Here is a 19,154-nt window from a genome sequence, read left to right as displayed (position 1 = left end):
ATATGAATTGAGTGTTATTTACTGCTGGGACTTTGCTGATAGAAGTTAGAATCAAACGTGCTAGGCTGCAGTGTAATTGCATACAAACACCTGTTCTTTAAACCTAAATTTCTGTCTTTTTTTAATCACATAAAGATAGAACAGAAAATCAAGCCTGCATTTACATCACTGATTGAGTGTACTTTGTTTGCCCCTCTGATCCACTCTGACTCGTGGACCCTCCCCCCCTCTCTTTAATGAACATAATCTGATGAAAACACAGCTATTTGCTTTTCACTTTGCATCGGCAAAATGCTGCTCAGCTAGCCTCTTTCTCCGCCCCCATCTTTAACACAGCTATGAGACCTCTAATTATGCAAGGATTCAAGTAGCTTTTCACAAAACACAGTGTTGTCCTCTAGAGCTGGAGAGCGCTCCACGAGCTAAAAGGACAGGCTGCATATTTGCAGGTTGAGCAAATTCAATTTGTTTGATTAGTTCTCTGCATTTGCTTCAACTTTGGTTTAAATGGTGCATCTTAAATGTTTTTAGTGTCTCTTTTTTTCTTTGCGTATGCCTATACCAAATAGACACGCAAAATGTTGATATCTCTTCCGTTTTTGGAGATATATGCTCTTAGTCTAAATAGAGATCAGAAAAGCAGTGTACTTATAAATTCATTTTCTTTCCTGGTCTTTCTTTCGTTCATCATACGCACAAATAAAATGTGACCAAACAGCTCTTATACATGTCTCTTCAGGTACACAATTGAAATTTGCTTAATTCAAGTACTAGCACTGTTGTATGTGTGACAGAAACAGGCCTATTGTCATCCTCGCGCATTAAATCACCTGCTGCCCCTGTGGGTTTGTCTGCTTTGGTACTAAGCTGATGTGAAAAGACTTTATCACGATGGTTAAACATTCAATTTGATGTCTGCCTGTAGCGCTTCCTGGCTAATAAAATTACACCGAAGTCAATGCGCTCCGGTGCAGGTGAAACGAACAGCTTTCCTGCCGAACACACGCGCGTCAGGACGCAACAGAATAGTGGCACGCCGAAATCGTGCGTCATAGTGTTCAGCGTCCGCGTTTAATGACAAAAATCATTAAATGACTAAATATTTAACAATTTTCTGAATCTTTTTGTGCGTTAAGAATAATACTTCGCCATTTTGTTATTGTATATCGTAGCTTACATTCGTGCGTAAATCCTATGCGTAATTTGTTTAATAAGGCTAAGTTGCTTGATTTCGCTGGACCATTTAATCAATGGACCATTTATTCAATTTACTGACAGGTAATTGTGGCTCGCGCACACCCCTCATAACCCTGATACATTTTCCTCTTTTATCTAATTGGTTGACAAGTGGGTGCGTACTGCTGAGCCCGAAGCCAAAACTCTCGCGCGGCCTTTTTCTTTGGAGTCCATTCTTGTCAGACCCCCACGCGGTTTCATCTCAAATCCCATTTGCTATTGTACCTGTCCAATAGCAGCGACCGAGCACGCTTTAACTCGGATGGCATTTTTATTTCATCACTACGGTCGGGAGCAAGTCTGACTCAGTGATCTCTGCGCTCTCACGCTGATCATTCTCGTGGGGGGGAAGCTGGGCACAGCTTTACGCGACTTTCTGAGTTTTCCCTCCATCTTATGCGAACTATTTTAGCTCGGACTTTAACGCCAGAGAATCCTTTAGATCTGTTTAATATCTTTTTTCAGCTTTTGATGGTGATCCCTGTCGGACAGTAAACGGTGATGGCAGACTCTGATACTCAAGAGGCTCGCCAACCTGCAAAAGACTCGCCGTTCTCCATAAAGAACCTGCTGAATATTGAAGACAAACCCACGAAGCCAAAAAGCATCCTCAGCTCGCACAAGGGGGTTTTGGAAGGCAGTTTCTTTTCTCGGCTCGGTGATTTGTCTGTTCCTCGATTTGAGCTGCCAGCACAGAGAATTGGACTATCCGCGCAATATCTGGAAAGAGCATCTACCTGGTGGTACCCCTACACGCTTGGAGCACATTTTAGGACTGGAGGTAAATTATTGTTTTGCTTTAGACGAGGGACGTATAGTGTTTTAATATTAATTCACGTTCTTCTATCGGGAAAAGCTGTGGTGTATTCAACATCGTGAATGGATACGTAAATCTTAATAAAAACGTTTTAAATACTTTAAACTCTAAATTAAACTTAATGTATCCCAACAATAAACCAATTACATAAAGGGGAAAATAGAATAGAGGTAGGATAGCTTTCACTGCAGAATTGTTTGTCGTTGAAGAATAGGTTTTAACAAAATAAAATGTTTTTCTCCAGGGTCTGAGAAGGTCAGCTTAAGAGAAGCATCACAGGCACCGGACAGGCGCTCTCCGGATCTCCAGAAAAGTGATCAAGATGCCAAAGATGAAAGCGCCGACGATGACATCGCCCTGGATGAAAGTGACTCGGAGGAGCCAAAGAAAGAAACAGACCAGGAGGACGACTGGAGGAGAAAAAACGACGAGCTGGACTCCGAGAAGAAGCCCTGTCGGAAGAAGAAGACGCGCACCGTGTTTTCCAGAAGTCAGGTCTTTCAGCTGGAGTCCACTTTCGACATTAAGCGCTACCTGAGCAGCTCAGAGAGGGCAGGCCTAGCCGCGTCTCTGCACTTAACCGAGACGCAGGTGAAAATCTGGTTCCAGAACCGGAGGAATAAGTGGAAAAGGCAGCTGGCCGCCGAGCTGGAGGCGGCCAACCTGAGCCATGCGGCGGCACAGAGGATTGTGCGGGTTCCCATACTCTACCACGAGAATGGAGCCCCAGAAACGAGCGGGGGCCCTGCTACAAACTCACCGGGCGGCCAGGCACTCCTGGCTTTCCCCCACCACATGTACTATTCTCACCCAGTCCCACTGCTGAGACCCGTTTAACATTTGTGTCATAAAGCATTGTACATATGTTTTTAAATGAGAGTGATTAACTGAAAAAAAATTGTTTTGTATATTTTGTAGATTGAACGGACACAGTTATTATTATTATTATTATTATTATTATTATTATTATTATTATTATTATTATTATTTGTAATCATGCTTTCTTCTACTAAAGTGTCCTTGAGCAAGACAGGGTCCCTTTTACAGCTCCCACGCGTGTGGGGAACAAAAGTAATGGATTTTCTGGTTATTTTCTTTTTTCTTTTTAATTATTATGATCCATTTTGGGTGCATATATTTGAACGTATTAAGTTGAACAGGGTTGGCTGTCTATATGTAATTTACAGAGATTTGTGTCAGTGTTTGAATGTGGAATTAAATATTTAAATATTTTTCAATATTGTGCAATACTGTTGGCTTTAAATTAGGCTGCCAGCCTTTGTCTCCCATAGGCCTATAGCTCACTTGGTAATAGTCAGGACAATCATGTCATTCTTAAAAGACCCCCCCCCCCCCCCCCCCCCCCCACCACCAAAAAAACAACTGCAGATGATACAGGCATTTGTCTTTTTGACGCAGTGGTTGGCGTAATTTTAAAGCCATGAAAAAGCCAAAAAAGCCTCTGTTTTTTGTGTATGGTTTTCTTCTGATGTTGTTATTGAAATTCTGTATATTATATGGTCTCGCACTCAGTAAAAATTAATTCAAGCAAGAAATGTTTCCTTTTATATAGCCTTGGTGTGTGCAACACGAATGTTTATTCAAGTCATGTCGTTCTTGGTTTCAAACATTTGTGAGGGGTATGTTCGCTTCCTCTAATGCTGATCCGTGTTTTATTTTCGAGCCTATCGAAAATAAAACACGGATCAGCATTAGAGTGGCAACAATATTTATACCGATCACTTAGAAAAATAAACAACTGCATTCTAAATAATAGGAACGTTGGATGAACCAAATGTTGGGTTTCTGTGAAGCATTTAGGCCTCAACGTCAGCTCTTTTCATCATATAATTTTTGCTTTATATAATTAAGAAAAAGTATTGCGGAAAACATGTCCTATAATTAGAAGAAGAAAACTGTCACATATCCACACAAATTAGAATGTACTAGCCTAAATTACAAAATGAATCAGAAAGATTGAGAGCCGGCCTTCTTAATTTTTCATAAAGTCATCACGTTACTATATGCTTTATTTTATTATTCTTTTTTTATTATTTTCCTTATTGAATAGCGCTTGAGAGCAGCTTAAACTAAAATATACCATTACATGTGCCTCAATATGGTTGATTTATGGTGGTTAATTTATGTGGTAAACTCCTAGTCAAACTTCAAAAAGCAAAAGCAAAAAGCCAAAAACAAAAAAATGGACAACAAAAAAAGGCGCATTGTACAGGTGCCTGTTTCAAAATGTGCTCACTTTTCTCTCAGCTTTTCTGCTACCTGTTTATTTAACATATGAGCTATACAACTTCATGATTTTAGAGTAAAACCACAGATAAATGCTTGCATAGATAGATAGATAGATAGATAGATAGATAGATAGATAGATAGATAGATAGATAGATAGATAGATAGATAGATAGATAGATAGATAGATAGATAGATAGATATCAGGCCTATTCATCTTAGAAAGTAGGCTCTAGGAAGAAATACGGCGTAAGACAGAAAAGGGACCCATGTCACGTGTTCTGTATTGAGACAACGGAAATAACCATAGAAATCAGCTCAGCCAATGAAATCGCAGGCGCGAACTTGAACATTTCTTTCAACCAATCAGCGCCTTGTGGACCGTCGGTAGCGAGCTATCCTCACGCAGCCACATTGTGTTCTCGTATATTCATATATTTTTATAGTTAACTAAAAAGGTATAATAATCGCTCTTGGCAAATAAACCAACTGATCACGTCCGAACGACATCTGACTGAAGCGGTAAGTGAAGTGAAACTACTAACATTTGTGCTCGTTGCTTTTGCCCTTTCGAGCTAGCATTAGCTAACACCAGTGGCAAGAGTAGTAGTGGGCTTGGTGTAATTCCTGGATTTAACTGAACAATGAGTCCAGTCAGTGTGGAACAAAAAGTAATGCGGTTATAAAGTCACAAGTAGCGCAGTCATTCAACTGACAGAAAGGCATATAAACATGTATTTTAGTTTATATGGTTGCTAGCTACTATTTGGGGCGGGTATTCTGTCGGTGGGCTGCATTGAAAACAAGCAACAAAGCCTTTAACCAACTGCTGTTAGGCTGTGTTTGCGACCAGGGAATTTATGTAGCTTTATAATGTGTATGAAAACGCATGTTTGGTTTTCACTGAAGCCACTAATAACTTCTAAGTAATAGTAACCCTTTATAAGGGAGTCACTGAAAGACGTGGAAATTCAAAATTTCAAATCTGAAGTGTCATTGGAGCACGTTGTGTTGCAAATCACAATCAGTATAATGACTTCTCCCCATCTTAGGTAAACATGTTTCCAAAAAGTGTGTCTATAAAATAAAGTACTGGAAAAACTTAGAGATTTTAGGGAAACATTTTTATCTTGAATAATACTGGCATTTGTCACAACGATAACAGCAGTCCTGTTCTGTCACAGGCCTTATGATACTTGAAGCTTCTGTAAGGTGACATAATTTCCAATAAGACATTGTAACTAAATATTTATCATTTTCAGCAACAATTTAAGTTTTTTCGCTGCATGTGTATCCACCTGGATCTAGGGTTTATATACGGCATGGTACTTAAAAAAAAGTTCCAACTACACAAATGCAAAATAAAAGAGAGAACATAAATATCCAGCCATCTTTGAAGGTGCGCATTAACAGTGAAGCCTAAAATGAATCTAAAACGGTGATGCAGAAATTGTAAATAAGATAAGATAAGATAGAACTTTATTAATCCCTCGGGTGGGTTCCTCTGGGAAATTCGACTTCCAAAAAAAGCACAGAAAATGTATGTAAAAAGCACATGTATGTATGTATGTATGTATGTAAAAAGCACAAAAAAATGTATAACAAGGAGTAAGAAATGGTATAACTAGTGGTGGTACCACTTATTTTCTCTTACATGTAATTCAGTCCAAAATAAATTAATCGCATATATTGAAATACTAAGTCAATTTTAGCAGTAACAAGACTCACGGTAAAAAATACATGGATGTATGCTTATAAAATGAACTAAATATAGCATCTGTGGTTCTATTTATAGCCTGAAAATGTCAAGTGGAATACATTTGTCACTGAATCACTTTATGTTATTACACAAACTTGTGGCAAGGTTCAATATACAATTGACATCTGCTGTCCTACGTTTATAATAGTTTTTTATTTTGTTTGTTTTTCATAACACAAGTATGGCTTGCTAGATACATCCGGTGTATGTCTAAAATGGACTTGACATCCCTTGTACCAGTTTCAGGTGAACAGGTCATATGATCAAATATGTTGCTACAGTTTTTATGCCACACACGTCTCAAATTTCTAGAAATCCTAAACAAACAACACCTATGTCAACTTCTATCACAACTATACAACTGGAACTATATATATATATATATATATATATATATATATATATATATATATATATGACCTGATCTTTGCTGACTCACTGGGAGGAATCCATGGCTCTACAATTTCAATATGAAGCATTGGGGTGCTAATTTTGGCTATTAAGTTACCAAATATAGCTCCTTGCCCAATAAAGTGTTAAAAATTTCTGTACAGACATTTTTTTCCAAATGAATGAGGAAATGAATAAAATATGTGTTTTGACAGTGTCATAGATGTTCATAGTGGAGCAGTATTTAAAACTGGGCAGTTAGATCGAAATTAACAGCCCAGTTTATAATGTTTGACCTCTGTTGTGTCCTGTTGTGATTCCAGTCTAAATGTCAGTTAGGTTGCATTAAAACACCTTGCAGGGTTGATTACTATTAAAGTTGAAATCGCCTGCTCATTTTTCTCTGCTGCAGATGACAGGCTCAAACGAGTACAAGCTCAATCAGGGACCAGAGGATGGCATCTCTGCTGTCAAGTTCAGTCCCAGCACAGCCCAGTTTCTCCTGGTTTCCTCTTGGGACTGCACTGTCCGTCTCTATGACGTGGGAGGCAACACCATGCGAATGAAGTACCAGCACACGGCTCCAGTTCTGGATTGTGCATTTTATGTAGGTCACATATTTTCTGCTTAGGTTTCTTCTTGTTATGTTATAGCCTTGAAGTCTGGTGTGCTCAAATGATAAACCTTTAACTTTCAGGATCCAACACATTCTTGGAGTGGAGGTTTAGATGCACAGTTAAAAATGCATGATTTGAACACAGACCAAGGTATGTTACTAATCTGGTAGGTGGATTAAAAACTTCCAGTAGTAAAACATATTTGTTGGAATGCTTTCATCTATATTCTGCTGGTTTCTTCTCTTTAAACAGACACAATTGTTGGAACACATGATGCTGCCATTCGTTGTGTAGAGTACTGCCCAGAAGTTAATGTCATGGTAACAGGTAGCTGGGATAGATCAGTTCGACTGTGGGACCCACGAACGCCCTGCAACGCTGGCACCTTTACTCAGCCAGACAAGGTAAAGCAGTAGAGCCACCACTGAGCTTAACCATATTGTTTATAAGATTGTTATATACATGTTTTCAGATCTAAATCACTAGAATTGCTATTAAAGTTTAAAAAAGAAAACATGACATTTTTGGAGATTCATCCTTTTTCAAAGCAACAAAGTATTTTGGATTCTCAGGAGGGCATTACAGGTTTAGCAGTTGTTATTGAGAATGAGTTGATAAGACTATTAATGAAAACAGGAAAATTTTTTGATGGATTTTATTTACATTTTATTTTGGCTTTACTCCTAATACTGGTACACAGTGATGTAGCTATTAATATATTTTCTAGAAAGCTCCCTACATTAGACATTGTAATTGTATTCATTTACTTTCCCATAATGGTTAACAAAGAAAAAGATGTTAAGTTTAATATGTTTGCATGTGGTTAAGTAATGTTGTATGCATATACATTTCATATGATTTTTGGCACTGCTAGTGATGTCGCCATCTTGTCTCATAACTTGTCTTTGTCAAAGGTGTATACCCTCTCTGTGGCTGGAGATAGGCTGATTGTTGGCACAGCAGGACGACGAGTACTGGTGTGGGATTTGAGAAACATGGGATATGTGCAGCAAAGAAGAGAGTCCAGTCTGAAGTATCAGACGCGCTGCATTAGAGCCTTCCCCAACAAACAGGTAGACTATAAAATATGAAGACTGTTAAAACCTGGCTGATAATTTGTTCTTAATAGAACCTGATAATATAGAGTCAAATTTTAACCTCATATTTTCTGTCTTGGCTCCAGGGGTATGTCTTGAGTTCAATTGAGGGACGTGTAGCTGTAGAGTACCTGGACCCAAGCCAGGAAGTTCAGAAGAAGAAATACGCTTTCAAGTGCCACAGGCTGAAGGAAGAAGGAATCGAGCATGTTTATCCTGTCAATGCCATCTCATTTCACAGTGTTCATAACACCTTTGCCACAGGTAAGATTGGCTAGTTAGTACTTGACAAAAGCAGGTATTTGTTTATTCTTAGATCTGTCTTAGCTTATATATGTATATACAAAAAGAGTCAGCTACAGAAAATATCTTAGATTTTTCTCTGACCTTCACCTCTTAACTGCCAAGGTTGCATCCAGAACTCTTGTTAATATAGATCCATATCTCAGCAATAACAAGGCCGAAAACTTTTTGAGGTTGACCTTGAACCTCTCCTTTTACCAGGTGGCTCAGATGGCTTTGTGAACATCTGGGATCCATTCAACAAGAAGCGTTTGTGTCAGTTCCATCGGTATCCAACCAGTATTGCATCACTGGCCTTTAATAATGATGGCACCATGCTTGCAATCGCCGCTTCCTACATGTTTGAGAAAGGAGACATCAGCCACCCAGAGGATGCCATCTTTATCCGCCAGGTCACAGATGCCGAGACAAAGCCCAAGTGAGTCTTCCTCTTGTCTGCTGTGCAAAGTGCTCAGAATGGCAGTTTCATACCGCTGAATCTCTGAGCAGTGCTGTTTACAATGTGCAGGTCGAGCTGCAGCATATGCTGATCTTTATCTCTGTCCATCCACTTTTCAATATCCGATAGTGAAAGATAGATGAGAACTTGAAGTCCTCCTTTCACTTTGTACATCTGTGGCTGTTATAAATATCTACTCAGTGACCAAATAAACATAAACCTTCTATATAGCATGAGGCAGTCCATTAAAGTGGGCCTGTTATAAATACTACCCCTGTTTTGTCAAAGTCAAAAGAATTGAGGTGTTCTTTTGACTTGTTTTTCAATCCAGACCTAAAGTATTTTAAAAGGAATTCTTAATATTTCCCTCTATATCTAATTTGAAATAAATCATAGATTTTATTAGAGTTCATTTTCAGCTTTATTTGAGTAAGCTGAATAGGTACTGGCAGGTAAACATCCATAATAGTCTATAAACATCACAACATACTTTTCAAATACCAGATTGTCTCTTTCACCGTCAGCCATACTTGTCCCTAGAACCTGGTTGCAGAGCTCAACAGTTTCTTGTCATGTGTTTGGTAACCACGACCTGGCATTTTGAGGCTTATCTTTGTGGTGTATATCATAGCCATGACTATACTGGGACTCTGGCCAAAAATCCAAATCTCTTTAAGGTTATCTTTTCCTTCACCTCAGGATGCCTTAAATGTGCTTTTTTTTTTTCATTGGAGCTTTTAGATGTAGAAAGACTGATTGTAATCTCAATAAGCAGATGTTAAAAGTAATTTTAAAGTACCGACTTAATTAAAAGGTGAGTGGCTTTTGTCGAGAACTTCGAAAAGAAGCAATGATACAAAACTGTAGTTACCAAATGGGATATGACTTGTCTCCATGTATCAATTCAGTGATTGCTCAAGTTAATTGAATCTCTTCTTGTGTTTTTTGGTTTACAGGTCAACCTAAGTGCACAGAGGAAGACTTCCCTCTGCCTTTGAAGCCTTTATCACATTGGATTTATCTGCTGGCATCCAGTGTACCATTACTATATCGTTTCCTGTCATTTCTTTCCATTCCCAAACCGCATTTGTAATTTAAGTAACAGTTGTTACATTTTCTGCTCGTTTCTGGTCTGTGTTAAATATTTCATTCTTTTATGTATTTGTCTTGTTCTTTCTCGACTAAAATCATTTTTGTATATACTGTACCTTTTTGACTTTTCTTTCCCCTTGGTCTTTTTGGTATTTTGACATTTTAACAAGGCACAGTTGCAGCTGTTCGTGGATCAGTCTTTCAGTGCTCACAGTTTGATACTTGGAATTTAATAAATGTTCAAATATGACCATCATGAAGTTAATTTATACTTTGTCACATACTACCTGCATGAACAACAGCTGGAGAAATGCTAGGAATGTGTCAAGGCAATAAGGATTGTTCTCTTGATGATGTGTTGAGGGAAAGTGATGATCCACTCATCTTGCTGTGGGCTCCACTTGCCCCCAGACAGTGACCTCTGCTGATAGACATCAGAGGTCTTTGGCCTAAACAAGATCCAGGTTTATTACTGGGGAAAATTGGGAGAAAAAAACAACTAAACTTGATGACCCAGCCTATTTAATCATCCTTTTTTTCATCATCCATTTTTAAGTGTGTGTGTATATACATCTCTCTCCCTCTCTGTCTCTCTCTCTCTCCCCAGATATAGATATATCCCTTAGTAGTGGATTTATGGTAACTTCCAACCTATAAACAATGAGCTAATTCTGCTGTTTTAGCAGATGACAGCAGTGATGTTTCAGAGGGCTAAAACTTTTTAAAAGTGTATTATTATCACTGAATTTATCTATAGACTGTGCCAGTTGTTACACTGATGACAGAATTAGATGCAACACAGGCTTTTGTAATGCAGTATTTGGTAATATACGACTGGCACAGTGCAGCTCTGGAAAAATATAAGCGATGTCTTTTTCCCGCAGATTTTCAATGGCATCTAATGCAGTTTCTGAAACCTTTCAGCCTAAGCATGAGAGAAGATATAGATGTCAGTTATTCTATTTAAGAGATCCTATTTTTTCCCAAATGGTTTTATCTGCTTCTGCAGTATCCTGGAAATGATTAGTCCACTTTGGTGAAATGATGTAACTAATTCCTGTGATTGTCGATAATGAGTCTGTCTTTGACGTTAGATTAGGACTGCAGCTTAATATGAAATGGCATTCATGGAAATAGAGGGAGAATGGGCAGGGGTTTGTTATTATGGGTGTAGTGAATTACCTTGTTTCCTGCCATTTTTGGCTTCTACTAAATTGCGAAATTTAGTGTGTTCATTAAACCCATATTGGATAGGTGTTACACAGGAAAAAGTAATTTAGCAGTCTATTTGAAAGGTGCATTAAGGCGGTTAGTATTTTTCCAACCCTTTTATTAAAAGATGTATTAAGCTCTATAATTTAACAAATTGTTGCAGATAGCTGGATTATCTATCAGCATGTTCTTCCAAATGTCTTTTTTTTTTTAAATTTCCTCTAGCAAATGTTCAGATAACCACATCTGTGGTTGTGTGGCTGGGCTCTGATTTCCAACCACTGAAGTGTTGCAGACACTTTGGCTCTACATGAAACCGTTACATGACAATTAAAATGGGTGATTGTCCTCCAACAGCCTGTCAGGTGCATTTAACCCAACCACAAAGGGCTCTTATGTTCACTCAAGAGGGCGCAGATGACCTTCAGCAGACACCTTATCTCTCAAGACTGGTTTCTAATATTATATCAAGCTGATGATAGCCCTGCGTTGTTCGTGAGCTGGGGAAAAATGGGGAAATCACATGATGCATCAGGAAAATATTGACCACATTCTGGTTTGTCTTACGTTTCATTGTTACTTACTGTAGACCACAAAGACACAAAGTGACACCATGCTATAATGCAGTTTCTTCAAGCTTTTAATTGTGAAATCACAATTTTAAATGATAAAAATTAAACTATGGTAATTTTTAATGAGCATAAATTATATTTCATGCTGGAAGAAAACTGATTACAAGATTTCATAACCATATCAGCACACCTACTATGGTTCAGTGTTCGAGGTTTTACTGACACCCTAACAAAGCCTCCTTTAATACTTTACAGTGCTATGAAAAATGTTTGCCCTCTTCCTGGGCAAACATTTTTTCAGTTATTTTTGCATATTTGTTACACAAATTATCAAACAAATTTTAAAATTACAATAGAGTGATAGTCTGGAGCTGCTTTGATCCTGAAGGAGAATGTCTGGTCATCAGTTTGTGCCCTAAAGCGCAAGCACACCTGGGTTTATGCAGCAGGACAAAGATCCAAAACACACCGGTAAACTCACCTCTGCTCAAAAAACCAAAATGAAGGTTTTGGAGTGGCCTAGTCAAAGTCTAGCCCTAAAACTGAGATGCTTTGGTGTGACCTTAAACAGAAGGTTCACGCTCGAAAACCCTTCAATGGGCTGAATCAAAAAAAAATTGTCAGTAGGTCAGAATTCTTCCACAGTGATGTGAAAGGCTCATTGTCAGTTATCACAAATGCTTGATTGCAGTTTTTGCTGCCAAGAGAGGCACAAGCAGTTATTAGTTTTATGGGGCAATTACTTTTTGGCATGGGTGAGGTAGCTTTGGATAGGTCTTTCCCCTTAATAAATGAAACCATCATTTCAAAATAGCATTTTGCATTCACTCTAGTTATCTTTGTCTAATATTACAATTTATTTGATGATCTCAAACATGTGAAAAACATGCAAAAAAAAAATATGGATGGGGAAAGTACTTTTTCATAGCACTATGCCACCAGCGAGGTTAAAAAGTATTTTATTTTGTAATTTTTCTAAAATATCATTCATACATTTAATTTAATAAAGAAATGTAATCCAATTTTATAATTTTAAAGACCTTATTTTTATAAGGTCTCTAAATATTTTTAAATGATTTAAATAAAGATTTGGACTGCACTGTATTTAACCTAATCTCCAGCGCAAAGCTTATGAGCCAAAATGGAATGTCAAACCAAATATCTGTGACCCCCCCCTTGTCATGCCCAGAGATTTTTAATTTACTATAGTCCAGCTCCCAGAGGAGTGCCCCTGTCCCCTGTCAGCCCTGTAAAAGAGATGGATAGCTGTGAGTGTGACACCTAGCAGTGGGTTACATGGCCTTAAGCTTTATCGCCTAATTACGCTCTAATGTAACTACAATGCTCTTGAGAAGATGTTGTCTCGCCCACCAAAGTTCCTTTAAAAGCCTCCCTGGGGCAGGGGCAGATAGGAGCGAGGCAGGCCACAGCCATGCCCGAGTGAAAGGGTTGGGTTTCGTTCCCCCGAAGTTTGGATGAAGTGGACACAGCATGCTAAATCTGGGGAGGACAAGACCATGATCTTTACTTTGGAGACTGTAGAAACTGAAAGAAATTATACCAGTGTAACAAAATGCTGTTTTAAATTACTGAGCCACTAATGTGTTAATCACACTACCACATCTTATTAGGTTTTACATTTAGACTAACTTCACTATAAAGGGCATCGCATAATAAATGTATTTCTGTGTTTTACACAAACAGCGTAAACAAACTTAAGCATTAATATGTGGAACGTTCGGCTACCAGGTTATCAGTTACACTTGTGTGTATCTTCCATCAATGTAAACTGTCCAAGGCCTCATAAATGGACCATTTGACCACTTATTCTTTAGAAGAGTGGTTAGCAGATGCAGATGGCACATTCAGTGGCAGAAAGTAGCTGTGACTTTTTCATAAAGTAATAAAATGCAGATTTTTTTATAGTTACCTTTGTCAAATATGAACATTTATTTGAAGATTTAAAACATTTAAGTGTGAGAAATATGGAAAAAACTAAGAAATCATGAAAGGGACAAATACTTTATCAAATGTCAAATATAAATCTGGTTTGTCCGGCATCTGGTTTTGAGCAAACACATTTACGTTTGGTGCTAATTAGCAAACGTTAGCATGCAATCAATGTAAATTGGGATACTGTTGTGCATAATAGCATTCCTGGTAATGTTTTATCACTAGCATGGTTTTGTATTTTGTCTGGCGTGTTTTTAGCAATCTATGCCTAAATGAAAGTTCAATCTAAATAATTAAGGTTGGTGATTCAGTGGCAATGCTTTATTGCTCCTGATCATAAAGAACACCTTTTCCATGTACAGGGTGTCATATGTTACCATGACTGGGTTGTTACCCTCCAGGGCGTGAAACCACAAGCACTTAGACATAACTGATCTGTCCTGTAGAGAGACACCCAAGTTCTCTGTCTCACACAACAGACTCCAGAACCTTTTGCATTGTACAGATGATTTGCGGTCAGTTCTGGAGTGACAAGCAGTCTTACTTTAAATACAGGGAGGGCACATCCCCGGGGAACCTTTGAAAAACAGTAAGTAGGTATCCCCATTTAAACTGAAATCAGATTGCAGGTCTTTTCAGGCAAACCTCTTTGTGCACTCTCCATACCTATGAACTCTCTGTGCTGTTTAATGGGTTCATGGCCACAGGGCAGGGGTTACAGTTTGTCCTTCCTGCAATTAGCATTCACGGTTAGCTTAGCAGAACTAATGCACCAAATCTTTGAGGCTCAAGTTTCCTCTGTGCCTCTGGGTGAGTGTGGCCAAGATTTAACTTACTCCTTGTATCCATTTCAACCTGCTTTATTAGAGGTTATTGGCAAAATCCCTTGCAGAATACAATTTCAAGACAGCCATTATCAGACAATTAAGTGTTAGTGTCAAATAGAAGAAGGCACAGCTAAACTTGGGCTTACCATGCAATCATACAGCATAGCTTAAGGTTAAATACTTGCATTTATATTAACACTCAGGTCACAATGGGTGAAAGGAAAAGCCACAGTAGCCAGTGGCCTTCATTTTCAGTTCAAATCAATATAGTCCATTTCCTTTTCACTATCAATCTATATTTGCTTCTTATTTATTTGTCTAAATCCTGCATTATAAGAAAATGAAAACCCTTAGGACTATTATTGCTTTTTGTGTTTGTATATGCCCTGTGACATTTGGGTCAAGACACTGATCACAGGAACATGTATACCAATGCTATTGTCATTGTGGGCCATGAGGATCTCATGGGTCTAGAGTAACATAACTACTTAAATGAAGCTGCTTGGAGCTGTTTTCTGGTATTAGCTTTCTTTGTATTCAATAATATTGACTAGTTTATACAAGGACCTGTGGACGTTTATGTAGGTTGACCATAGTATTGTTTAAAAACTACAAGTTATACTACGATATTTGGCAGTACTGATGCTAAATAATATGCACTCAAATGCCACTTTGTTAGTTACACCTGTTCAATTGTTCAACTGCTCATTATGTCAAAAATCTAATCAGCCAATCCCATGGCAATGACTCAGTGCATTAGGCATGTGAACATGGCCAAACAACCTGCTGAAGTTGAAAACAAGCATCATTAGGGAAAAACTATGATTTAAGAAACTTTGAACATGGCATGGTTGTTGGTGCCAGATGGCCTGGTCTGAGTATTTCAGAAACAGTTGATCTACTGAGATCTTTCCCCTAAACCATCTCCAGGGAATGCCTTGTTGATGCCAGAGGTTAGAGGTATGAAGTATGAAGAAGTATGCAGAAGAGCATCTCTGAACCCAAAGCATGTTATACCTTGAAGCAGCAACCAAATGGAAACCGAGGCTAAAATACACACGGGTTCACCAAATTGGACAACATAACATTCGAAAAAAGTTCTGGTCGAATCATCTCAGAGTTATTTCTTAAACATGAAGAGAGAGCACCGGGATGTGGTGGAACGAAAGATTCGCATCACAGATGTGCAGCCAACAAACCTGCAGCAACTGTTGATGTGATCATACTGCAACATCCCAGATCCCAAGCAGTTCAGTGACAAAAACTGAAGGGAATTTGAACTGTTACTACATCTTTGTTTAAACACAACGACCTATTTTAAACATGTTCTTTGTCCAAAGTTAGCGTCGGTAATTGTTATAGAGAAATACATTTGATTGCCCCTCTGTTTAAGCTCCAACCTGTTACCTAAGCAAGGGGGGAAAAATCGATGTTATTGAATATAAAATACATTTGTCATTTTCTAAGTGCATTTTGTCTGAGTGATTAGTGATTGCGGTGCATTATGCTGCCTAATCAATGAGACAAAAAAGGAGATGCTTTCATAAACAGTTTTTGATTATTGGACATGATAAACTTTTCTGAATTCGGTGAAGTGAAACAGTATGTTGTCCCATCGACTCAAATACAGATTAAGCAAACTAATGTGAACACAGAGATCAATTCATTCATCCAATAATGTTTCTGTGTGTAGAACAGCAATGCACTGAGAAGTCTGGCTCTAATTCATCATTGTCCACACATTATATTATTATTGATGGCTCTTGCCGTGGGCAAGTGCATTTGTTTTTCAGATTTGTGACAGGCGGCAGAATGCTGGATGAAGGTTTATTCTGCAGCTGGGCCAGAAACATCGCACGCGTCTCTCTTATTTCTGTATTGATCGTCATGCCTCCCCATAATCTGGCACCTGACACATTTCACAACATTATGTGGAAGGGGTCAGAGGACAGTGCTAATGAAACTGCATGATGGATGCTGTTATCCGCAGCATTAACCCAGCATTTACTCACACATAACTGTGACTCTGAAGAGCCTGCTGGAATTGTCATAAATAATAAAGAGCTGAGGTGGTCCAGAGGTATGATTGCGACAAAATAAATAAATAAAATAAAGCATATTCAGCATAATAAAGCATATCAGTGTCGAAGTGGTTTACTTGTTTAGGTTACAGTTTTTCAGCAACGTTTAAATGTCCGTGTTTTAATGAAGTAGACTGACTTCCAAGACTAAAATCTCTTTTGTACCCAAATGTTTAAGATAAAAGAGCACAGTGAGCAGATTTGTGTGGAAGTCTTAGGAAGCAGAAAAAAACTTGGAAAAATCACATCGTGTGCGAGCACTGTGAGTGAAATCATAAGAGATCTGTAATACCGGGCGTGAAGTGAGCTGTATGACTGCGAACTCTCTGCTCTGCTCCTCTCCACCACATCCATCCTGCCAGGCTAATGTATCCCTCTCAATAGCCGGGGATAAGGGGAGAAAAGACTGCTTGTGTGAAGCACAAAAAGCCCCACCGTGGCCGCATTCGCAACAGTAATTGGCAAGGAAGCTTTATTTTATTCACTCCTGTATGTCTTTTGTTGTCCTGTAGGTTCGTTCAAGTGTGGTGCTTTTGAAAGTTGTTTCAAAACTGGCTAATTTCTGCAGCCTCCTGTCTCTTCCTGCCTGCATTATTTATTTATTCATAAATACACAACTGTTTGATTATTTCCTCTTTTCTTTTCTTTTTTTTTTCCGGACACTGAAATGTGTTAAAAACTAAACATTAAATTGAACATTTAATAGAATTTCGATGACACTTAATTTCGAACATCCGCAAGAGGCGGGAAAATGTTTAATCTCTTACGAGTCCTGCTGCTTTCACACTCTGAAAGCTTTATTGCTGTTCAGCAAAGTAGTGGTGACAGAATAGGGGTTGGTGGGCATTAGAGGGGCGGCTCGTCTCCTTTTATCATCACATTGTAGTAGTTGTATAAAAGCCTGTAAAATGTAGCTTGCAGTTGTATTTTCACCAAAATTACACTTTATGCTGCAGTAAAATGCATTCAAAGATTTTTCGCTGTGTTACACCAGTACATTATTCTCTTAAGCACTCTTAACCCTCTCATACATCAGTTTTATAAAAATACAGATGCCAAGAAAGTTCTCAGGGGGAATATCTACTATTTGCTTTTGCTGATATTTTTCAGGATTATTCCCAGCTCATGATTTTTTGATTTCCTCATGGATACTGTGCTATACGTGAGTATTTTAAGCATTTACTATTCACACATGCAATAAAATTACATCACAACACTTTAAAGTATAGCAGTGGTTTGCTTGTAAGCCTTTTTCAACCCTCTTGTCACCCACATCTCTGAGCTGTCAGTTCAATCAATGATTCATAACTGATTTACCTCTTTCGATTGTTTCTTTTTTAGTTTTGGGAAGCAGAATTTTGTTCCTTATTCATTTTTCTACATCTTCACAAATCCTGGCCCCATTATTTCTTTAGTATAAAGATTGAAATATGTTTACTGGAGATTAAAATGTGTATCCATTGATTTTTAGCTGCGTGAGTTTATGGATGGATGTAAGCTTTTTGGTCTGTAAGATCCATGACCAAAAAAATCTGGAATAACTGTTGGTACAAAAGTACCAACAGTGCGTTTTTCCTTCCCACTTTCACTTTTAAGTACTTCATCATAGAGCGCTGTCTAATGGTTTCTAATTTTGGAGGGTCTTTCAATGTGCGACTGTTGTCACAACTTGGTGCTACACAAATAAAATTTAATTGAACTAAACTGGTACAAGGTTTTACTTATCTACTATGATATCTTAGTACTAGCACACAGTACTCTGTAATGTTTGTCCATTTCACACATTGGTAATGCTTTTGCAATAATTCGATTAATATTTGTAGGGTTTCTGATCAGTTTTGTTTTTGTGAAATTTCTCAAAATATATGGATTTATTCCCCCACCCCACCCATTGTCATAACACCTTTCCATGAACAGATTGAATTAGCTTTTACACTAATTACACTGAATTTAGCCAAATCCCATGTGGTTGATAACTCAAAAATGGACACATGCCAGATTTAAGTAAGAAAAACAGCATTTTCAAATTTGGGTGACCTGACCTGTTCTGGTGATTGTGTAAGATTTTGCCAGTTTTTTTGAGTTCAGGATACATTAAAGTGTCAAAACCGGGACCAAAATTGCCGCTGTAATTACAGGCAGATAAGAGATGCAGAGTAAAGTCGAGAATTGTTAACTGCTGAATACAAATTCACTGGCAATTTCAGGTATTTTGATGTTCAGAGTGTTTATGTTAGGGCACAACCAGAGCCAGGAGTTATTCCTACCCATTTCCCCACTTACAGTAAACCACAGGGTTATCACGTAGGGTTAGGCTCTGAGTACAACACAATTTCATCTCTAGGGCCCTCTACAGATGAAACAGGCTTGCATCTCAGAAAATATTACAGTTAAAAAGAGTGCATTGACCTGGGTCTGATCAGAACCTTTGAGCTAGTCGAGCTGAAGCAGCAACATCACAGAAGATGTGCCGCTCACATAATGGGGTCAAACTGTTTGTTGGATTTGCGCA

At 38.3% G+C, this 19,154-nt stretch overlaps 2 protein-coding genes across 3 annotated transcripts; both read left to right on the top strand.

Moving 5' to 3' along the window:
* Window positions 1–1,432: 1,432 nt before the first annotated feature.
* hmx3b (H6 family homeobox 3b) lies at window positions 1,433–2,973 on the top strand. The gene is made up of 2 exons (XM_082545090.1): window positions 1,433–2,017; window positions 2,298–2,973. Exons 1-2 carry the CDS (start codon window positions 1,738–1,740, stop codon window positions 2,888–2,890), a joined length of 873 nt encoding a protein of 290 aa, XP_082401216.1. The 5' UTR covers window positions 1,433–1,737; the 3' UTR covers window positions 2,891–2,973.
* Window positions 2,974–4,638: 1,665 nt separating this feature from the next.
* On the top strand, window positions 4,639–10,247 carry bub3 (BUB3 mitotic checkpoint protein; the record flags this gene model as incomplete). Of its 2 annotated transcripts, XM_082543075.1 has the most annotated exons (8): window positions 4,639–4,822; window positions 6,862–7,056; window positions 7,147–7,216; window positions 7,319–7,470; window positions 7,981–8,139; window positions 8,250–8,427; window positions 8,668–8,884; window positions 9,862–10,247. In XM_082543075.1, the coding sequence occupies exons 2-8, from the start codon at window positions 6,862–6,864 to the stop codon at window positions 9,869–9,871; spliced, it is 981 nt and encodes a 326-aa protein (XP_082399201.1). In that variant the 5' UTR covers window positions 4,639–4,822. The 2 variants fall into 2 exon arrangements, with proteins under 2 accessions (XP_082399201.1, XP_082399202.1); XM_082543076.1 differs by lacking the exon at window positions 9,862–10,247 and having other exon boundaries at window positions 8,668–8,888.
* Between the last annotated feature and the right edge of the window lie 8,907 nt (window positions 10,248–19,154).

This window comes from Aulonocara stuartgranti (assembly GCF_965226115.1).
Source record: "Aulonocara stuartgranti genome assembly, chromosome: 8".
NCBI classification, from domain to species: Eukaryota; Metazoa; Chordata; class Actinopteri; order Cichliformes; family Cichlidae; genus Aulonocara; species Aulonocara stuartgranti.
Note: the sequence above shows the minus strand (reverse complement) of the source record. Positions and strands in the feature narration are given on the sequence as shown.

Excerpts from the sequence above, each read along its gene's own strand:
- hmx3b (XM_082545090.1), top strand. The coding sequence starts at position 1,738 with ATGGCAGACTCTGATACTCAAGAGGCTCGCCAACCTGCAAAAGACTCG. Across the intron at positions 2,018-2,297 it reads AGCACATTTTAGGACTGGAG|GGTCTGAGAAGGTCAGCTTA; the intron begins GTAAATTATTGT and ends GTTTTTCTCCAG.